We start from the raw sequence: 14,187 nt of genomic DNA on the forward strand, positions 1-14,187 counted from the left end.
TGTTACGAGATTATCAGAAGTTCTCAAACACCTTTATAATGATGTGGGTTTTATGGTCCTTGATAAACCTGGTGTTGGCTTAACAGTTGGAGTGGCTTGCTTAAGATCTTCGAGTCCTGAGTTTGAGTCCCTGTTTTTCCATTAAATAACAGCAGGTGGGTTGATTCAGCCAGTCATCCTTCCGAGGTCGGCAAAATGAGTACCAGCCAACTGTAAACTGGGCGCACTGCATTAGCGGCACAGCCACGCTTCTAGCAATGATGCAACCAGCAGCCACAAGTTGCACACAAAATAATAATATGGTCCCTGGTAAAATTGTTGAAGAGAAAATAGTTGAAAATAATGGAAAGGACCTGTGTGACCTCCACAGGAAAAAGCCCTGCTTAAGAGAATGATGCATAGTTATTTGGATGGTGTGGACAACAGACCATTGCCTCGATCACTATGGCCTATATTCACAAGGCCTGTGACGCCCATCAGCTCAAAATCCTTTTAACTGTCGCTTTGGTCATTTGACACTGAAGGGAAAACTTGTAAGGAGGGCATGGCGATTGTGAATAGGACAGCTCTGAAGATGTCTGGCTTCGCACAGCAGTAAGCACAACCACGGTGGCCATGAGATTTTTCAGGTTGAAATTGTGGGTGGTCAAGCGAACTGTCGAACCACTGGGTGGAACAGTATGTTACACACAGACCGACAGATGCTTGCCTTTCATAGTGTAGATGAGGTGCTTAGTGAAAGATCTAAAAGTGTTTCCGGATCTTTCTGTAACAACTTAAAGTTTCTTTGGCTATGTTATTGACTGCAAGATTGCTAAGGTGAGAAGGAAAAGTCAATCAAATCGTTTCTTCAATTTTTTGAGATAAAGGATAATGTCGTTGTGCAGTGACTTGATCGAGTCGAAAACAAAAATTGACAATCACAAAACAGCTTCCAATTCTTGTTTTAAAGCTTTAAATCTGACGAATGTTTTCAATGTGATAATCTTTGCAACAATATATACATATTAAACCCGTATCAGGTTTTCACACCTTGACAAAAAGGTGTGGGGCAATAGCAAGCCATTCCCAAGAAAACGTGGTATAATCCAGCGCCACAGGATGGACTGGGCATGACCAGCATGAGGAGCCTGGTTACTAGTTCAATAATGGGATTGGCCACTGGGCGTTCAAGGCTGGCTCAAAGGCAGGGGTACTGTGGGTGCCACCAATGGAGCACACGCACACTGAGCACCGGATCCAACACAACAAGGCTCACAGGTGCAGAACGCACACGCCGACCTGGTTGCACCGGAGCATCCTGGAACAACAGCTTGGCATGCTCGTGCCGCATGTCTGAACTGATGCTCAGCGAGAGCTGTACACATGCACGCACGCACAAAAACAGTAAACCTCAAATCACCCAATTGCAAAAACGTTGGAATGCTTTGCTTGGATAAAAGGTTTACACAGTTGAAGTTTAATTTTTAAAAGTTAAATTCTCCGATTCTCGCAATGCTCTCATTTCCAGGTGATAGCCGAGTTCCGCACACTGCTCTGCTCCCCCCCCCCTCCCCCACACACTAAATGCCATGCCCTGTTGTATGCTCTTTTGGTTAAAATTTTCTCTTTTTTATTCCTTGCAGTTGCCACTGATGTACTCAATAGCAGAAAACAAATGTGAAGGGTTAAATATTTGTTTCCTCTACTCCTGTTGATGTAACTTTTAAAATCCACTGTGAACCTCTCAATGTATTGCCACCCTTTTGAAACAACCCATCTCCAATATCCCAGAACATTTATCCTGAGACACCTAGTTATTCCATCCTTCCAGAGACTGCATGCATCCATACCTCGACGGCAAATTTACTTTCCTATCCTTGCACACAATGCACAAATAACGTACTGTGCCAACCTGTTGCCAGCGGCCCTCACCTGTGCCAACGTCATGCCCATTATGGCTGGCATGAAGGAGTACGAGGGTGTGGTAAGGCGCAGCACACAGCAATCCTGCTCAGGGTTCTTGTTTACTTCACGGTACTGCACAGGAAGCGTCGGCAAGCAACGTTGGGAGCTGCTCTTGCGCCGCAAACACTGCCAAACACATTCCACCCAAGAGCAATGGGAAAAACAAATTGATTAAAAAGCACCAACCCTGGATCTGAAGAAGAACTACTAGTTTGGGCAATGCTGAAAAACAGATTTGTTTGATAAAACCCAACAGAATAGAAAGTACAGAATACCAGCAAGAAAAAAACCCATTTTGGCCACTTGAGGAGTTGACCACCGAAGATCGACAGATGTTATGTTTTCACCCCTATCTGTTTGTCTGTGAGCTGGAAATCTTAAAAACTTGGACGGATTTGGACGAAACTTGGTGGACAGGTTGGGTGTGTGACAAGGACGAATGGATTATATTTTAGTGAAGATAAAGATCCAGATCCGAATTTTTTTTCAGTGATTCTTCACCATTGAGTGAAAGAACGCAAAATGATGTACAGCACCATATCTCAAAAAAGGTATGAATTGATTCAGATGGAACTTGGTGAACAGGTTGGTGTGCGACATGGACGAATCGATTCAATTTTCTGAACATCTGTATCCGGATATGAGGTTTTAATCTTTAAGTGATTCTTCACCATTGAGGAATGGTGCCAAAAACGGCATATGGCATTATATTTCAAAAAGCTGTGGATGGATCGTGACAAAAGTTGGTGGATGAGTTGATAAGGTGACACAAACAAGCCGATTCAATTTTGGTTAAGGTCCAGACGCAGATCCGGCTTATCCGGTTAAGGTCCAGATTGCAGATCCGGGATACAAAACGTAAACTGTTCAGCATGGCAGAGGTATGCGCTCTTCCGAGTGCATCTAATTGTAGTTGTTACTGTTACTACCATTATAAGTTAAATGACAATTTTCTCATATTAGGGGATTAGTTGGATGATGGCCCCTCTCCACTTAGTCCTGTCGATAGCATCCTCCATTAACAACCCCAACAACTGCAAGTCTCGACTGATCGCATCCTTCCAGGTTTTTTTATTTAATGATTTTTTTGGTCACTCCTCTTGCTATCACCAATGATAGCCCCTCAACTACTGAACTTGTAACTTTCTTGACAGACTCATCTTCTCTCCTCACAATGTGCCAAAGCCCAAAACTACCTTAGTCCTCTCTCAATTCTTCCTCGGGACTATTAGCTTTGAGCCTCTCTCTCTTACGTCCACACTGTCATGTATTGATGTTTGTGATGATCGAGGACAAGGATTGCAAACGATCCGATACGTTTATTATAGCTGCCCTGTACACAGGGTTCGGCTCTGTTCGTTCACCAAACTGGAATTGACAACCCCACTTCTGTGTCCACCACATAAAGATCCTCTACATCGCATCCGAAGCATACATATTACATCTCCATCCTTCCAAAAAATAAAAAAAAATACACAGGAATAATCGCCAAAAAAAAAACTTCATGGTTCAAAACGAGTCGGGGGTTTCACCATTCTGCCAGAGCGGATAGTTGTACAATTGGTTGGATGAGATACACTGTGGAACACATCTAGTGGGAGAGACTACAGTCCTTCATGCACACCGAGTAGTAGGCGCGACACCATCAGAATGGTCAGTGAGTGATCACCTGATTGGAGCAGGTACAGAGACAGAAATATCAGAACTACATCGTGACAAACAAGAACCACTGGTGCCCTCACTCGAGAAGGGCTGCGTGGGAGGTAAGGTCTCCCAAGTTTGAACTCTATTTTGGCGATACAAACGGCCCTTCGGTGATCACAGTTGGTATCATCTCGGTTTCTTATAACGTGATACAGTTGTGGGCCGGGGTTCGGTGGCGATAGACGACCACTAGGTGGAGCAGTAGAGCAGTCTCCCACCGAACACCCGGAATTTAGGTCGTGACTCTCGGACAACTCCGAAAGGTCACAGGTCCCTTAGTGGACGGTAGTCGCCAATATTTTGACGGCGTGGGGTAGGGTTAATTGCCTAATTTCAATATACCTAAGTACCCACGTCATCCAACTACCGGGGAAAACCACACCCTCGACCGACTTTGTCCGAACCGAGTCGCTATCACAGACTCGGATCCCACGTAACCGAGCGGAAGCTACCAAAGTCGCGCCGGACCAAATTAACAATTTACGGCATGAACGGCTTCACTAATTCTCAATACGTACCATGCTAGGCCAATGGGAGAAAGCACAGAAAACGAGCTGGTACATTTAACGGGTTTATTTTACAAAGAATAATTGGGGAGGGGAACACGGAGCAGAGTTATCACGAATAAAAGCAGGCAATGTACAATGAGCAAAAGCACTTAACAATCCGACTTAAAGACGGGCCCCACGGGCACGCACGCACGCACGCACGCACGCACGCACGCACGCACGCACGCACGCACACACACACACACACACACACACACACACACACACACACACACACACACACACACACACACACACACACGAAACTGGACCCCGTGAGTCTATTTGGTAGAGCCAGTGCCGGGGTACCTGCTTCGCCTCGTGCGGTCACACCGACTCGAACCACCACGGTGGGACTCGAACCCACAACCCGAAGTCCACGGCCCACGACCCTGGCTGCTCGGTCACCAGACTTGCCCTCCAAAGGACAACAGACCGCTCCAACCACGACTACGACCATCTGCAAAGCCCTCGTCGACAACCACTCAGCCACGACGACAGACTGCTAGTCAATCGCCACGATCTCCTCTCTGCCGAACACTGGTCCAGATAACCACTCTACCCTTCTGAGGTGGGAGGGGTCTCTTCCCCTCGCCACCTGATTGGACGAGGGGTTGTCGGACGACTCGTGGTCACCTCCCGATTGGCTGGGGCATGCGTGTTATGCTCGCACTTCGCTCATTGGATGGAGGAAAAGGTCTATGCCCTTCCTTTGGGCGGAGCCTTGATTTGAAGCGACGGAGGCCTTGAGCCAAAAGGCCTCGATCCCACGCCTTGAGCCAAAAACACGTGGGCAATGGCGACTGGGTCGAGTGAGGGAAGGTGGCGTTGTTGTAGGGGATGTAGTAGTAGTTGTTGTAAAAACCAAACAAAAAAAAATAACTCGTAGCGCACACATGTAATTCCCATTAGACAGAAGGACAGGACCCTGACTATAAACACATACTTAGCAAAATAACTGAACTAAGGGGACTCTGGCTGTCTGTGTGCAAAAAGACTTCCAGATTCGTAACACTACCCCCTCCCCTTTTTACAGACTCGTCTCGAGTCAAATTTTCGTGTGGCATGCATGTGTAAGTTTTTCCCCCAGTACGTTTTACCTAGGGATCCCTGAGTGTGGCATTTGTATACATGTCCCAAAAATAAATAACCTAGTGCGCTACGTAACTAAACTAACAGACTCACACAGACAACTTAACTAAATTGCCAGCGCAAACACAAACAACAGGTGGATTGCAAAACCTATTTACATTTTCTAATATTTACACTAACCATGGCCCAGGACCTGTGATCTGTGAAAGGAAGAAAAAGTCATTAGTGCAGGAATGAACACAAAAAATGGATGCATGGGTTGCGCAAACGCAGTCCCCATTGTGTGGCTGCCTGCAGGGCAGTCCTTACAAAACACTGGAGATGGTCCTGGCGCACATGGTGAGATGGTGACACAGGGGCAAATGCAACAAGGGCAGCAGGCATGGGGTCAAGGCAAGGCTTGGCAAATGCAGACCAGCAACTGTAGCACAACAGGCCGGCATATGAAGCTGGCCGGCCTCTATTCTGGTCCGTGACATTGTGTAGAGGGAGTGCGGTGGTGCCGGCCGGTCCAGAAACGGGCTCGGACCTACCCTACTGTCTCCCCCCAACCTATCGCCTTTGCCTGTCTTTGTCCATACCCACTCCCTTAGTTTGCAACAAGAAAGCAACAAAATTTAGCCCCTTTTTTATTTTATTATTATTTTATATATTTTTCTTTATAATTGCTGGTCCCTAACCCTCCTACTGTCCTTGTTCAGCTAACCTATCCTGTCCGTTTACTCCCAACCGCTGTGATCCTTTTTTGAGGGGAAAAAGGGAGAGACTAGTTTTCTGTCTCGAGGCCCAACAAAGCCTCAGAACAACCTCCTCAGATTTCAGAAATCTTCTCAAAGCGAGTCCAGCAGCCTACAGAGAGCGAAGGGATGGATGGTGCGAAGGAGTACATTTCCTATCTATCCTAGCATTTATTACACTTTAAACTATCCCCGGGGCATATATATATATATATATATATATACATATACATATATATATATATATATATATATATATATATATATATATATATATATATATATATATATATATATATATATATATATATATATATATATATATATATATATATATATATATATATATATATATATATATATATATATATATATATATATATATATATATATATATATATATATATATATATATATATATATATATACATACATATATATATATATACATACATACATATATATATATATACATACATACATACATATATACATACATATACATACATATATACATATATATACATATATATATACATACATACATATATATATACATATACATACATACATATATACATATACATACATATATACATATATATATATATATACATATATATATATATATACATACATACATATATATATACATATATATATATATACATACATACATATACATATACATACATACATATATATATATATATATATATATATATATATATATATATATATATATATATATTGTTACGGTTGTGTAAATTCACAGAACACCATTCAGGTTTCCCAGAGATCAGTTATGTCGATAAGTGTGTGTTCAGATTAGATTTCCCCACCGATGTCGAAAGGGATTTTATTCGTGTAACAGGGCTGTGATCTTTGAAGTAGTATTATTCTTTTGCTATCGTTATTTTTGAACAACCGCATCTCAACAACCACGCCATCCCCACCACAGCGCCAACCACATCTCCTCGCAACCTCAACAACATCTCCACAAACGAACAACATCGCCTCACCTTCATCTCCATTGCGCCGCCATCTTTTCGCCAGCCACGGCGAATCCCAACGAACAGTATCTCCGCGACAGACGCGGGGACTCCCTCGTTGGGGCGGGAGCCGATGATTTCCACAACGTCCGCGTGGTAAGGATGATTCCTACAACGTCCGCGCACGTTCGGGTTTCACGATGAGATCGGATCAAAATGACAAAAGGGGCGGAGTCAGCGGGGGGTGAAAGGTTGAAGGTGGAAGATCAAACTCACCCCCGGACCCCATAAAAAGGCACGCTGGAACGCCAAGCGAGCAGTCTGTCTGGAGTCGAGCTGGAGTGGAGAGCGCCAAGGTTTGAGTCCAGTGGAGGGCAGTCGGGGTCGTCAGAGCGCAGCGAAGCCTTTAGCGCAGCCAAGCCTGCAGTACCATGCCGAACTGTGGGTCAGTGGAGACAGCCGGAGAGGAGGCGCCAGCCAGCGACAGAACGGTCCGAGCAAACGCTGAGGAACGGGCGGTCTCGGAAAATTGCATCAACTCTTAAAAGATCAAAGGCCCGTTCGTTCCTCTGAGGCGTTGTCGGCTAGGCCCGATCCACCAGGCCACACGGCGGGGCCTGGGCCAACCGAGTCGCGGTTGCACCAACTGCCGTGTTGACGGAACATCGAGGGTCGCCCAGCGAGTCACCACAAGGGTGGCAGGTAACCAGCACAGTCTCACGGAACTCCTTCGGTCTCCCCAGCTCGGCGAACATTAAAGGCCTATGGGTCCTGTTTGCCCTTTCCTTTCCTAGGGTTTTCTTTGTATGAAAGTTGTGGCGCCATGTCCGCTAAGTAATTGTGTACATCATAAATATCTATTTATGATGTACATCATGGCTGTACACAATGTACATCTATTTATGATGTACACAATGTACATCATGGCTGCAGGTCTTTGGTTTGCTCGTGTCTTGTCCCTACCCCCATTCGTTGCATTCATTGCATTGCATATCTGCATTGCTTCATTGACTGCATATGTGACAAATAAATGTCATTGTTGAATATTCACCTGCTCGTTGCGTCCTTTCCCTCCATCGAGTTGCCTAAATTGCGTTTAGAATAAATAGCTGGTTGTTAATACCGAAAAGCTAATCGGGTCCAACGGGGCTTGGCGATAAGACACCGCTCGGCAAATCGCAAACGGAGCGAGCTGCTTAAGCAGCTCGTTTCCAAGCAGTTCTCGTTGAGGTACAATCTCTCGGTAGTCTGCCCACGCGAATAATTAGGTAAATCGACCATTCGGCGATCGGACCCTGTAGCACGGGTCGAGTATTGACAAGGTTGTGGTGTGCTTAAAAGCACACCCGTAGCTGGATTTCGGCATTGGTCCGAAAGCTGCGACTAGGATTGCCACGGTCGGTGGGCACGTGCGGCCGCGAATTAGCTAAAAGCGGTCGCCCGCACGTCGGCGTGGTGGAGATCCACAACAATGTATTTCCTTATGTATGTATGTGTGTGTATATATATATATATATATATATATATATATATATATATATATATATATATATATATATATATATATATATATATATATATATATATATATATATATTGTTGTGGTTACCAGATTCGCAAACCACCATTCAGGTCCCTTAGGTGAGGTATCTCGGTAAGTACATGTGTAGTTAGGCCCGAACCCGTTGTCTAGTGGGAATACATGTCATTTATGCGAGCTGCGACTCTTCAGGATAGCCGTTTTTCTTTTACTATCTTTATTTTGGACCGATCGCCATCACCACAACCACAACATCAACCACCAACCACAACACCGCTTCACCACAACCGCCACGACCTTTACCGTCACAACTCGCCACCGTCGCATCACCGTCATCTCGCGCCACTCATGGGCACCGATGCTGGACTCGTGTAGGGCGCACGTTGAACAGCGTGTACAAAATCACGGATTTTCTGCTTCAAAAACGGATCCAAAACGACACACGCCCACTTTTTGCCGTCCAATCGGTGAGCGAGGGGCGACTGGCCCGCCCCCAGGGCGACCGATATATGCAAATTTGTGGCTCAAAAAGCCTTCACGCCCACTTTTTCTCTGGCCAATGGGGAACGTCCTGTAAGGTCAAAGGCAGGGGTTCAAAGGCGAAGTTACGGGGGATAAAAGGACGGTGTTCGTCAGTCAAAGGGGTCGTAAAAGTCGGAGCGAAAGAGTCAGCAGAACGGGAACGAGAGAGTCAGTAAGGAGAGAGTCAGCAGAACGAGAACGAGGAGTCGCAAACAAGAACGGACAGAGAGTCAAGACTTCGCGGGCGGTGGAGCTGCTCGTCGTGTGCGTTGGAGTCGGAACGGAGGGGACGGAGCTGTGGAGAGGCGGCGAGGGCGGACGAGGGGGTGCTCGCGTCGTGAAGGAGCTGCGCGCCCGAGGGAGGCCGGCAGCGCGACCTGGCCGAGGTGGAGACGCTCGTCGCACATAATAAAGATCCTCTATACCCCGAGCATCAGCAACCCCCTCCTGTTTCCCCCCCGCGCTGAGATAGTGCGACCAAGGGGGCCCCGTTCCCACCCCCTGCCAGGCACTGTCCACGAGGCCCGCGGGTTGCGGGGCCATCGCCGCTCCGCGTCTCATCACCAGACGGGTAGGCCCGACCAGGTCTCGGCCCCAGGCCTACCTCATTCTTGAGGGTATTTCTTTTCCTTGGTTTTGGGTATGTGTTGTCGGCGCCGTCTGTGAAGTAGAATTGTATAAGTGTTGCCGTGTGCTCGGTAGTCGGTATTAGCTCTGCACTGTGTTTTCACTTTTATGTTTGCTTTTTGTGTAAATGGAATTGTGTTTTCTTTTTTGTGTGCATTTGGTGGAATTGTATTTGTGTGCTTCCCGTGTGCCGAGAATAAATGTGCTTTATTGTTGAACTGTTTCCCGCTTCGCTTCGTCTTTTTCCTCCATTGAATCCCCATCTTGCTTCACGTAAAGGGTTGGTAGTGGGCTGAATACGCCCGATAATTAATCGAACCGTCGAGGTCGACGATAACACCGCTCGGTTATTCTGATAATACGGAACGGGTCGCTTAAGTGGCCCGTGTCCGAAGTCGACCTGCGGCGAGGTGCGATCGCCCGGTCTACCCTCCGCGTGGGTACTTAGGTAGTTCGAATTTGGCGAGCAACCCTATCCCACGCGGGGGCTGATTGGCTCGATCGCGGTGAGACCGAAAGGTCCACCCGTGACTGGTTCCCGGCGTTAGTCCGAGAGGGTCACGACTGGATTGTCCGTCCGGTGGGCGACGTGCCGCGATTCGAGTTACGTGGCCGTCGCACGCCGGCGGGCGCGAAGACCGCAACACTGGTGTCAGGTCGTGCGATACAAATTCATCGCCCTCCTCGCGGCACTGGTATCGGAGAACAGGAAAACGGGCTCTCCTGTCTCCGGCTAAATTTACGGGAATCGGTCCAGGGGTGAGAGAAGCGACCCCGATTCCCTCCAAATTACGAGCGAGCAAATTAACCCTTCACGAGAAGCAAGATGGCGTCTCAAGGCGAGCGGGAGCCGGGGGTATTAGAAATGTATATGTGTAATAATGTAGAGTCCATGGTCCAGGATGGAATCCCCGAGCAGGAAATGTTGATTGTGCAGGAACACGGACTCGCCCAACTGAACCCAGGGCCCGAGGTGGGTGCGGCAGCGGCCGCAGTGTATGACACCTCCCCCCCCCCTCTCCACCAAGACCCTTCCCCAACCCTTGCCGAAACGGCTCAGCTGAGTGCATCCAACATGGCCCAGCTATGCGCCATGCTGGCGGCAATGAACGAAAAGATGGATGCGAATACACAAAAAATGGATGCAAACACAAATGAAATGAAAAACGAAATGAAAGGCATGAACGAGAAGATGGATACAAATACAAATGAAATGAAAAACGAAATGAACAAGCAAATAAACGGAATGGAAGCAAACATGAAAGAAGAAATGAAAGAGCTACGGGGTGAGACGCAGAACATGGGCCGAAGCCTGCAGGCGGGCATGAAGGCCGTGAGCAGGGAACTTAAAATGGCGACTCCACGTGTCGGAACAAACGAGCTGGAAGGGGGTGCAACGGCTGACAGGCCCGCGGTGGAGGCGGGTGAAAAAATAATTCGTGGAACGTGTTGGGCGAGGGTCGTGACGATGACCGAAAGGGAAAAATTAAATGGGGAGACCAAAACGTGTGAGACGAGACACGAGGTGACGACAACGGAAATAATAGTTGAGACAAGGGAGGTAAAGGGTGAAGAGTTGGCAGAGACACGGGAGACAGAAAAAATAGAGGGAAGACTACACGGTGAGGACGGGGTAAGTGACGCACACACACACACGGAGGTAGTGGAGGATAATGGGGGTGAGCTCGCGGAGCGTGCAGGGACCCGGTGTGAGCAGCTGGATGGCCTCCTCCAGGAACGAGGGGAGGGAGTATGCCCCCTTGAGGCGAGTCACGACCAGGTGAGTTCGGTCGTGTTTTGCGAGGTTGAGGGGACGGGTGCTGTGGACGGGTGCACGGAGAGCTTGGGGGGTATAGAGGCCCCGGAGACCCTTGTGGGGACACGAATCCCCAGTATGGTTGTCCCTGTGTGTGTGGTGCAAGGTGTGAGTGCGTCCCCGTGTGTGGAAGCGACCCCGTGTGTGATTGGTGTGGTGGCGATGGTGCCGGAGTACGTGCTTCCCAGCACGCCGTGTGTGGATGAGGCACCGTGTGTGGAAGAGGCCGTGTGTGTGAGTGAAACGGCCAGTGTGGATGAGGCACCGCGGGTTAGTGCCCCCGCGTGTGTGGGTGAGGAACCGTGTGTGGATGAGGCACGGTGTGTGGATGAGGCACAGCGGTTGAGTGCCCTCGCGTGTGTGGATGAGGCACCGCGGTTGAGTGCCCCCGCGTGTATGAGTGAGGGACGTTGTGTGGAAGAGACCGCGTGTGTGAGTGTCGCCGTGTGTATGAGTGAGGTACCGCGGGTGAGTGCCCCCGCGTGTATGAGTGAGGCACGGTGTGTGGATGAGGCACAGCGGTTGAGTGCCCTCGCGTGTGTGGGCGAGGCACCGCGGGTGAGTGCCCCCGCGCGAGTGAATGGAGCACCACGTGTGAGTAGTATGGTTTGTGTGAGTAGTGAGGCACGCGTGAGTGAACGGCCGTGTGCAAGGTCGCTGTGTGCCAGGGAGACCGTGTGTGTGAGAGAGCGGTATGTGAGGGAGATGTCGGTTGGCATGCGGGAGCACGCAGCCGCGTCTCCCGGTGTGAATGTGATGGTGTGGACTGTGTGCGTCGTGACACGCAGGTATGCGTGTGTGGAATGGCGACGGAGACGGCGACAGAGGAGAGAAAGCCGAGTAGCGGCTGTAGTTGTTTCGAGGACCGTGCCGGGTTCACCCAGCAGTGAGCACGCGGTTCGTGCTGTGCAACGCACGAGACCGCCACGTGCTCGCTTGCGAGAGTGAAGTCCCGGTCCGGAAACGCACGCGGTGGATTTGCCGATCCCGCGGACGGACAAAGTTTAGGCAGGTAAATGGATTTGGACCGGACGGGTTCTCCACGCGATCGTGTGTGTTCAGCTCCAACGGGCAAAGCACATGTGTTCGCGTGGGAAACCCCTCGAGACGTGTGGCTTGTGTTTTTTTTTATATGCGCACGGTGACGTCATGGCTGCACGTGGGGTTGGAATCCGGCAGGAGGGGTATCTCTGCCGGATGGTCCCGTCCAAGGAGGGACGAGGAACACGTGCAGCTGCATGACGTCACGGGCAGGTGCAAAGTGCGCGAGCTCTGAGTTGCCGCGCAGGTGCTGGGCATGAAAAAAAAAAAAGGGAAAAACAAGCCTCACTTTCGGGTGTACAGGATTCCTGGGCAAGGGGTGAAAGACCCCCTTACCCTGGGCACAGGATGAAAACTAGTTAGGGGGAAGGGTTAGCTTAGTTAGACCGACTTCATGGGGCAGGGGTAAGTCCTCATGGAGTCCGTGGAATGGATTAGATAGAGGGATTGTAGCGAGATTTAGGTTGGGAAATAAAATGAGTTAGGAGACAGTGACAGACTTGTGGATGTGTAGCGGGGACGTAGCTTAGCTACGTAGTGTTAAAAGGAACGTGCTATAGTTTAAGGGACGACGTGGGAGCACGAGTTAGTTAGGGGATGTAGTTAGGAGGATGGCAGAGTTCAGCGGTGTGTGTGTTGAAGAGTTGGTGAGTTGTGAGGTGAGTACATGGTGAGTGAGTGAGGCCAGCGGGTCTGTGTGTATGGAGTGAATGGGGAATGCATGGTGCGATGAGTGATTGGGGGGAGGAGTGACTCCCGCCCAAGGGACCCCGGGGTCAGAGTAAAGTGAGTTAGGGGGTTAGTCAAATTGAAAAATGGAGGTTGTTTTGTTGTTGGTGGGAAAGTAGGCTCGAGACCCATTTGGAGGGGTGCAGGAGCCCTGTTGACGGGCTTGGGAGCGTGGCTGCGAAAGGTGAGTATCGCTGAGTGGGTACCCCGGGCACCAGGCTAGTCGGCCGCGGTAGGCCATGGGCCCATGGGGGGCCGGGATAGAGTAGTGGGCACGGGTGCGCCTGCTTGGTGCGGGGGCCCGGGGCGCCATTAGCCGCGTGGGCAGTGCAGTGGGCACGGGTGACCCTCGGAAAGGGGCCCGGGAGGTCGGCCTGCCACGTGTGCGTTTCAGGGGAGGTGCCATGGGGGGCACTCCCCGGTGTTAGGGAGCTGGTAGGCTCGGAGGCAGTGTAGTGCCCGGGGGTGCCATAGCGGGAGATTCGGCAGAGGGTCGTGCCTGCCAAAGGGAGCCACGTGTCCCAGCCAGGAGACCGTGTGAGGGCACGGAGAGAAAATTGGGGGGCGAGGCCCGAAATTGTAAGGACACCAACACAGGCGACGGGAATCTGGGTTGTTAGAACCAATAGTTTAAGCGAGAGGCGCTTGTTGAAAGCCCCGGGGTAGTTTAACAGTTAAATGGTTAGGGTAGATTAGGAGATGTACCCCTCCGCACCATCCATCCCCTCGCTGTCGTTGTGGGCCGCTGGACCCACTTTGGGTTAGATCGCCGAACTCTGGGGAGGCCATTCTGAGGCTTCGGTGGGCCTCAACACAGGACGTTAGCTCTCCCTTATTCCCCTCTGGGAAGGGAACGTAGGGGTTGGGAGTAGGCTAGGTGACAGGATAGGTT

The 14,187-nt window shown here is 49.5% G+C and overlaps 1 protein-coding gene across 6 annotated transcripts in view; it reads right to left on the reverse strand.

Moving 5' to 3' along the window:
• Positions 1-932: 932 nt before the first annotated feature.
• TMEM183A (transmembrane protein 183A) overlaps positions 933-14,187 on the reverse strand; it is a 94,310-nt gene continuing 81,055 nt past the window's right edge. For all 6 annotated transcript variants that reach the window (XM_085889958.1, XM_085889991.1, XM_085889975.1 and 3 more), the window contains 2 exons: positions 1,915-2,073; positions 933-1,357 (listed from right to left, as the gene is read on the reverse strand). In XM_085889958.1, coding sequence (XP_085746084.1) covers positions 1,181-1,357; positions 1,915-2,073 — 336 coding nt within the window. In that variant the 3' untranslated portion in view covers positions 933-1,180. The remainder of the gene's footprint in view (positions 1,358-1,914; positions 2,074-14,187) is intronic.

The sequence above is a fragment of the Eptatretus burgeri genome, chromosome 1 (assembly GCF_056783735.1).
Source record: "Eptatretus burgeri isolate ZD-2024b chromosome 1, Ebu_testis_v1, whole genome shotgun sequence".
NCBI lineage: Eukaryota > Metazoa > Chordata > Myxini > Myxiniformes > Myxinidae > Eptatretus > Eptatretus burgeri.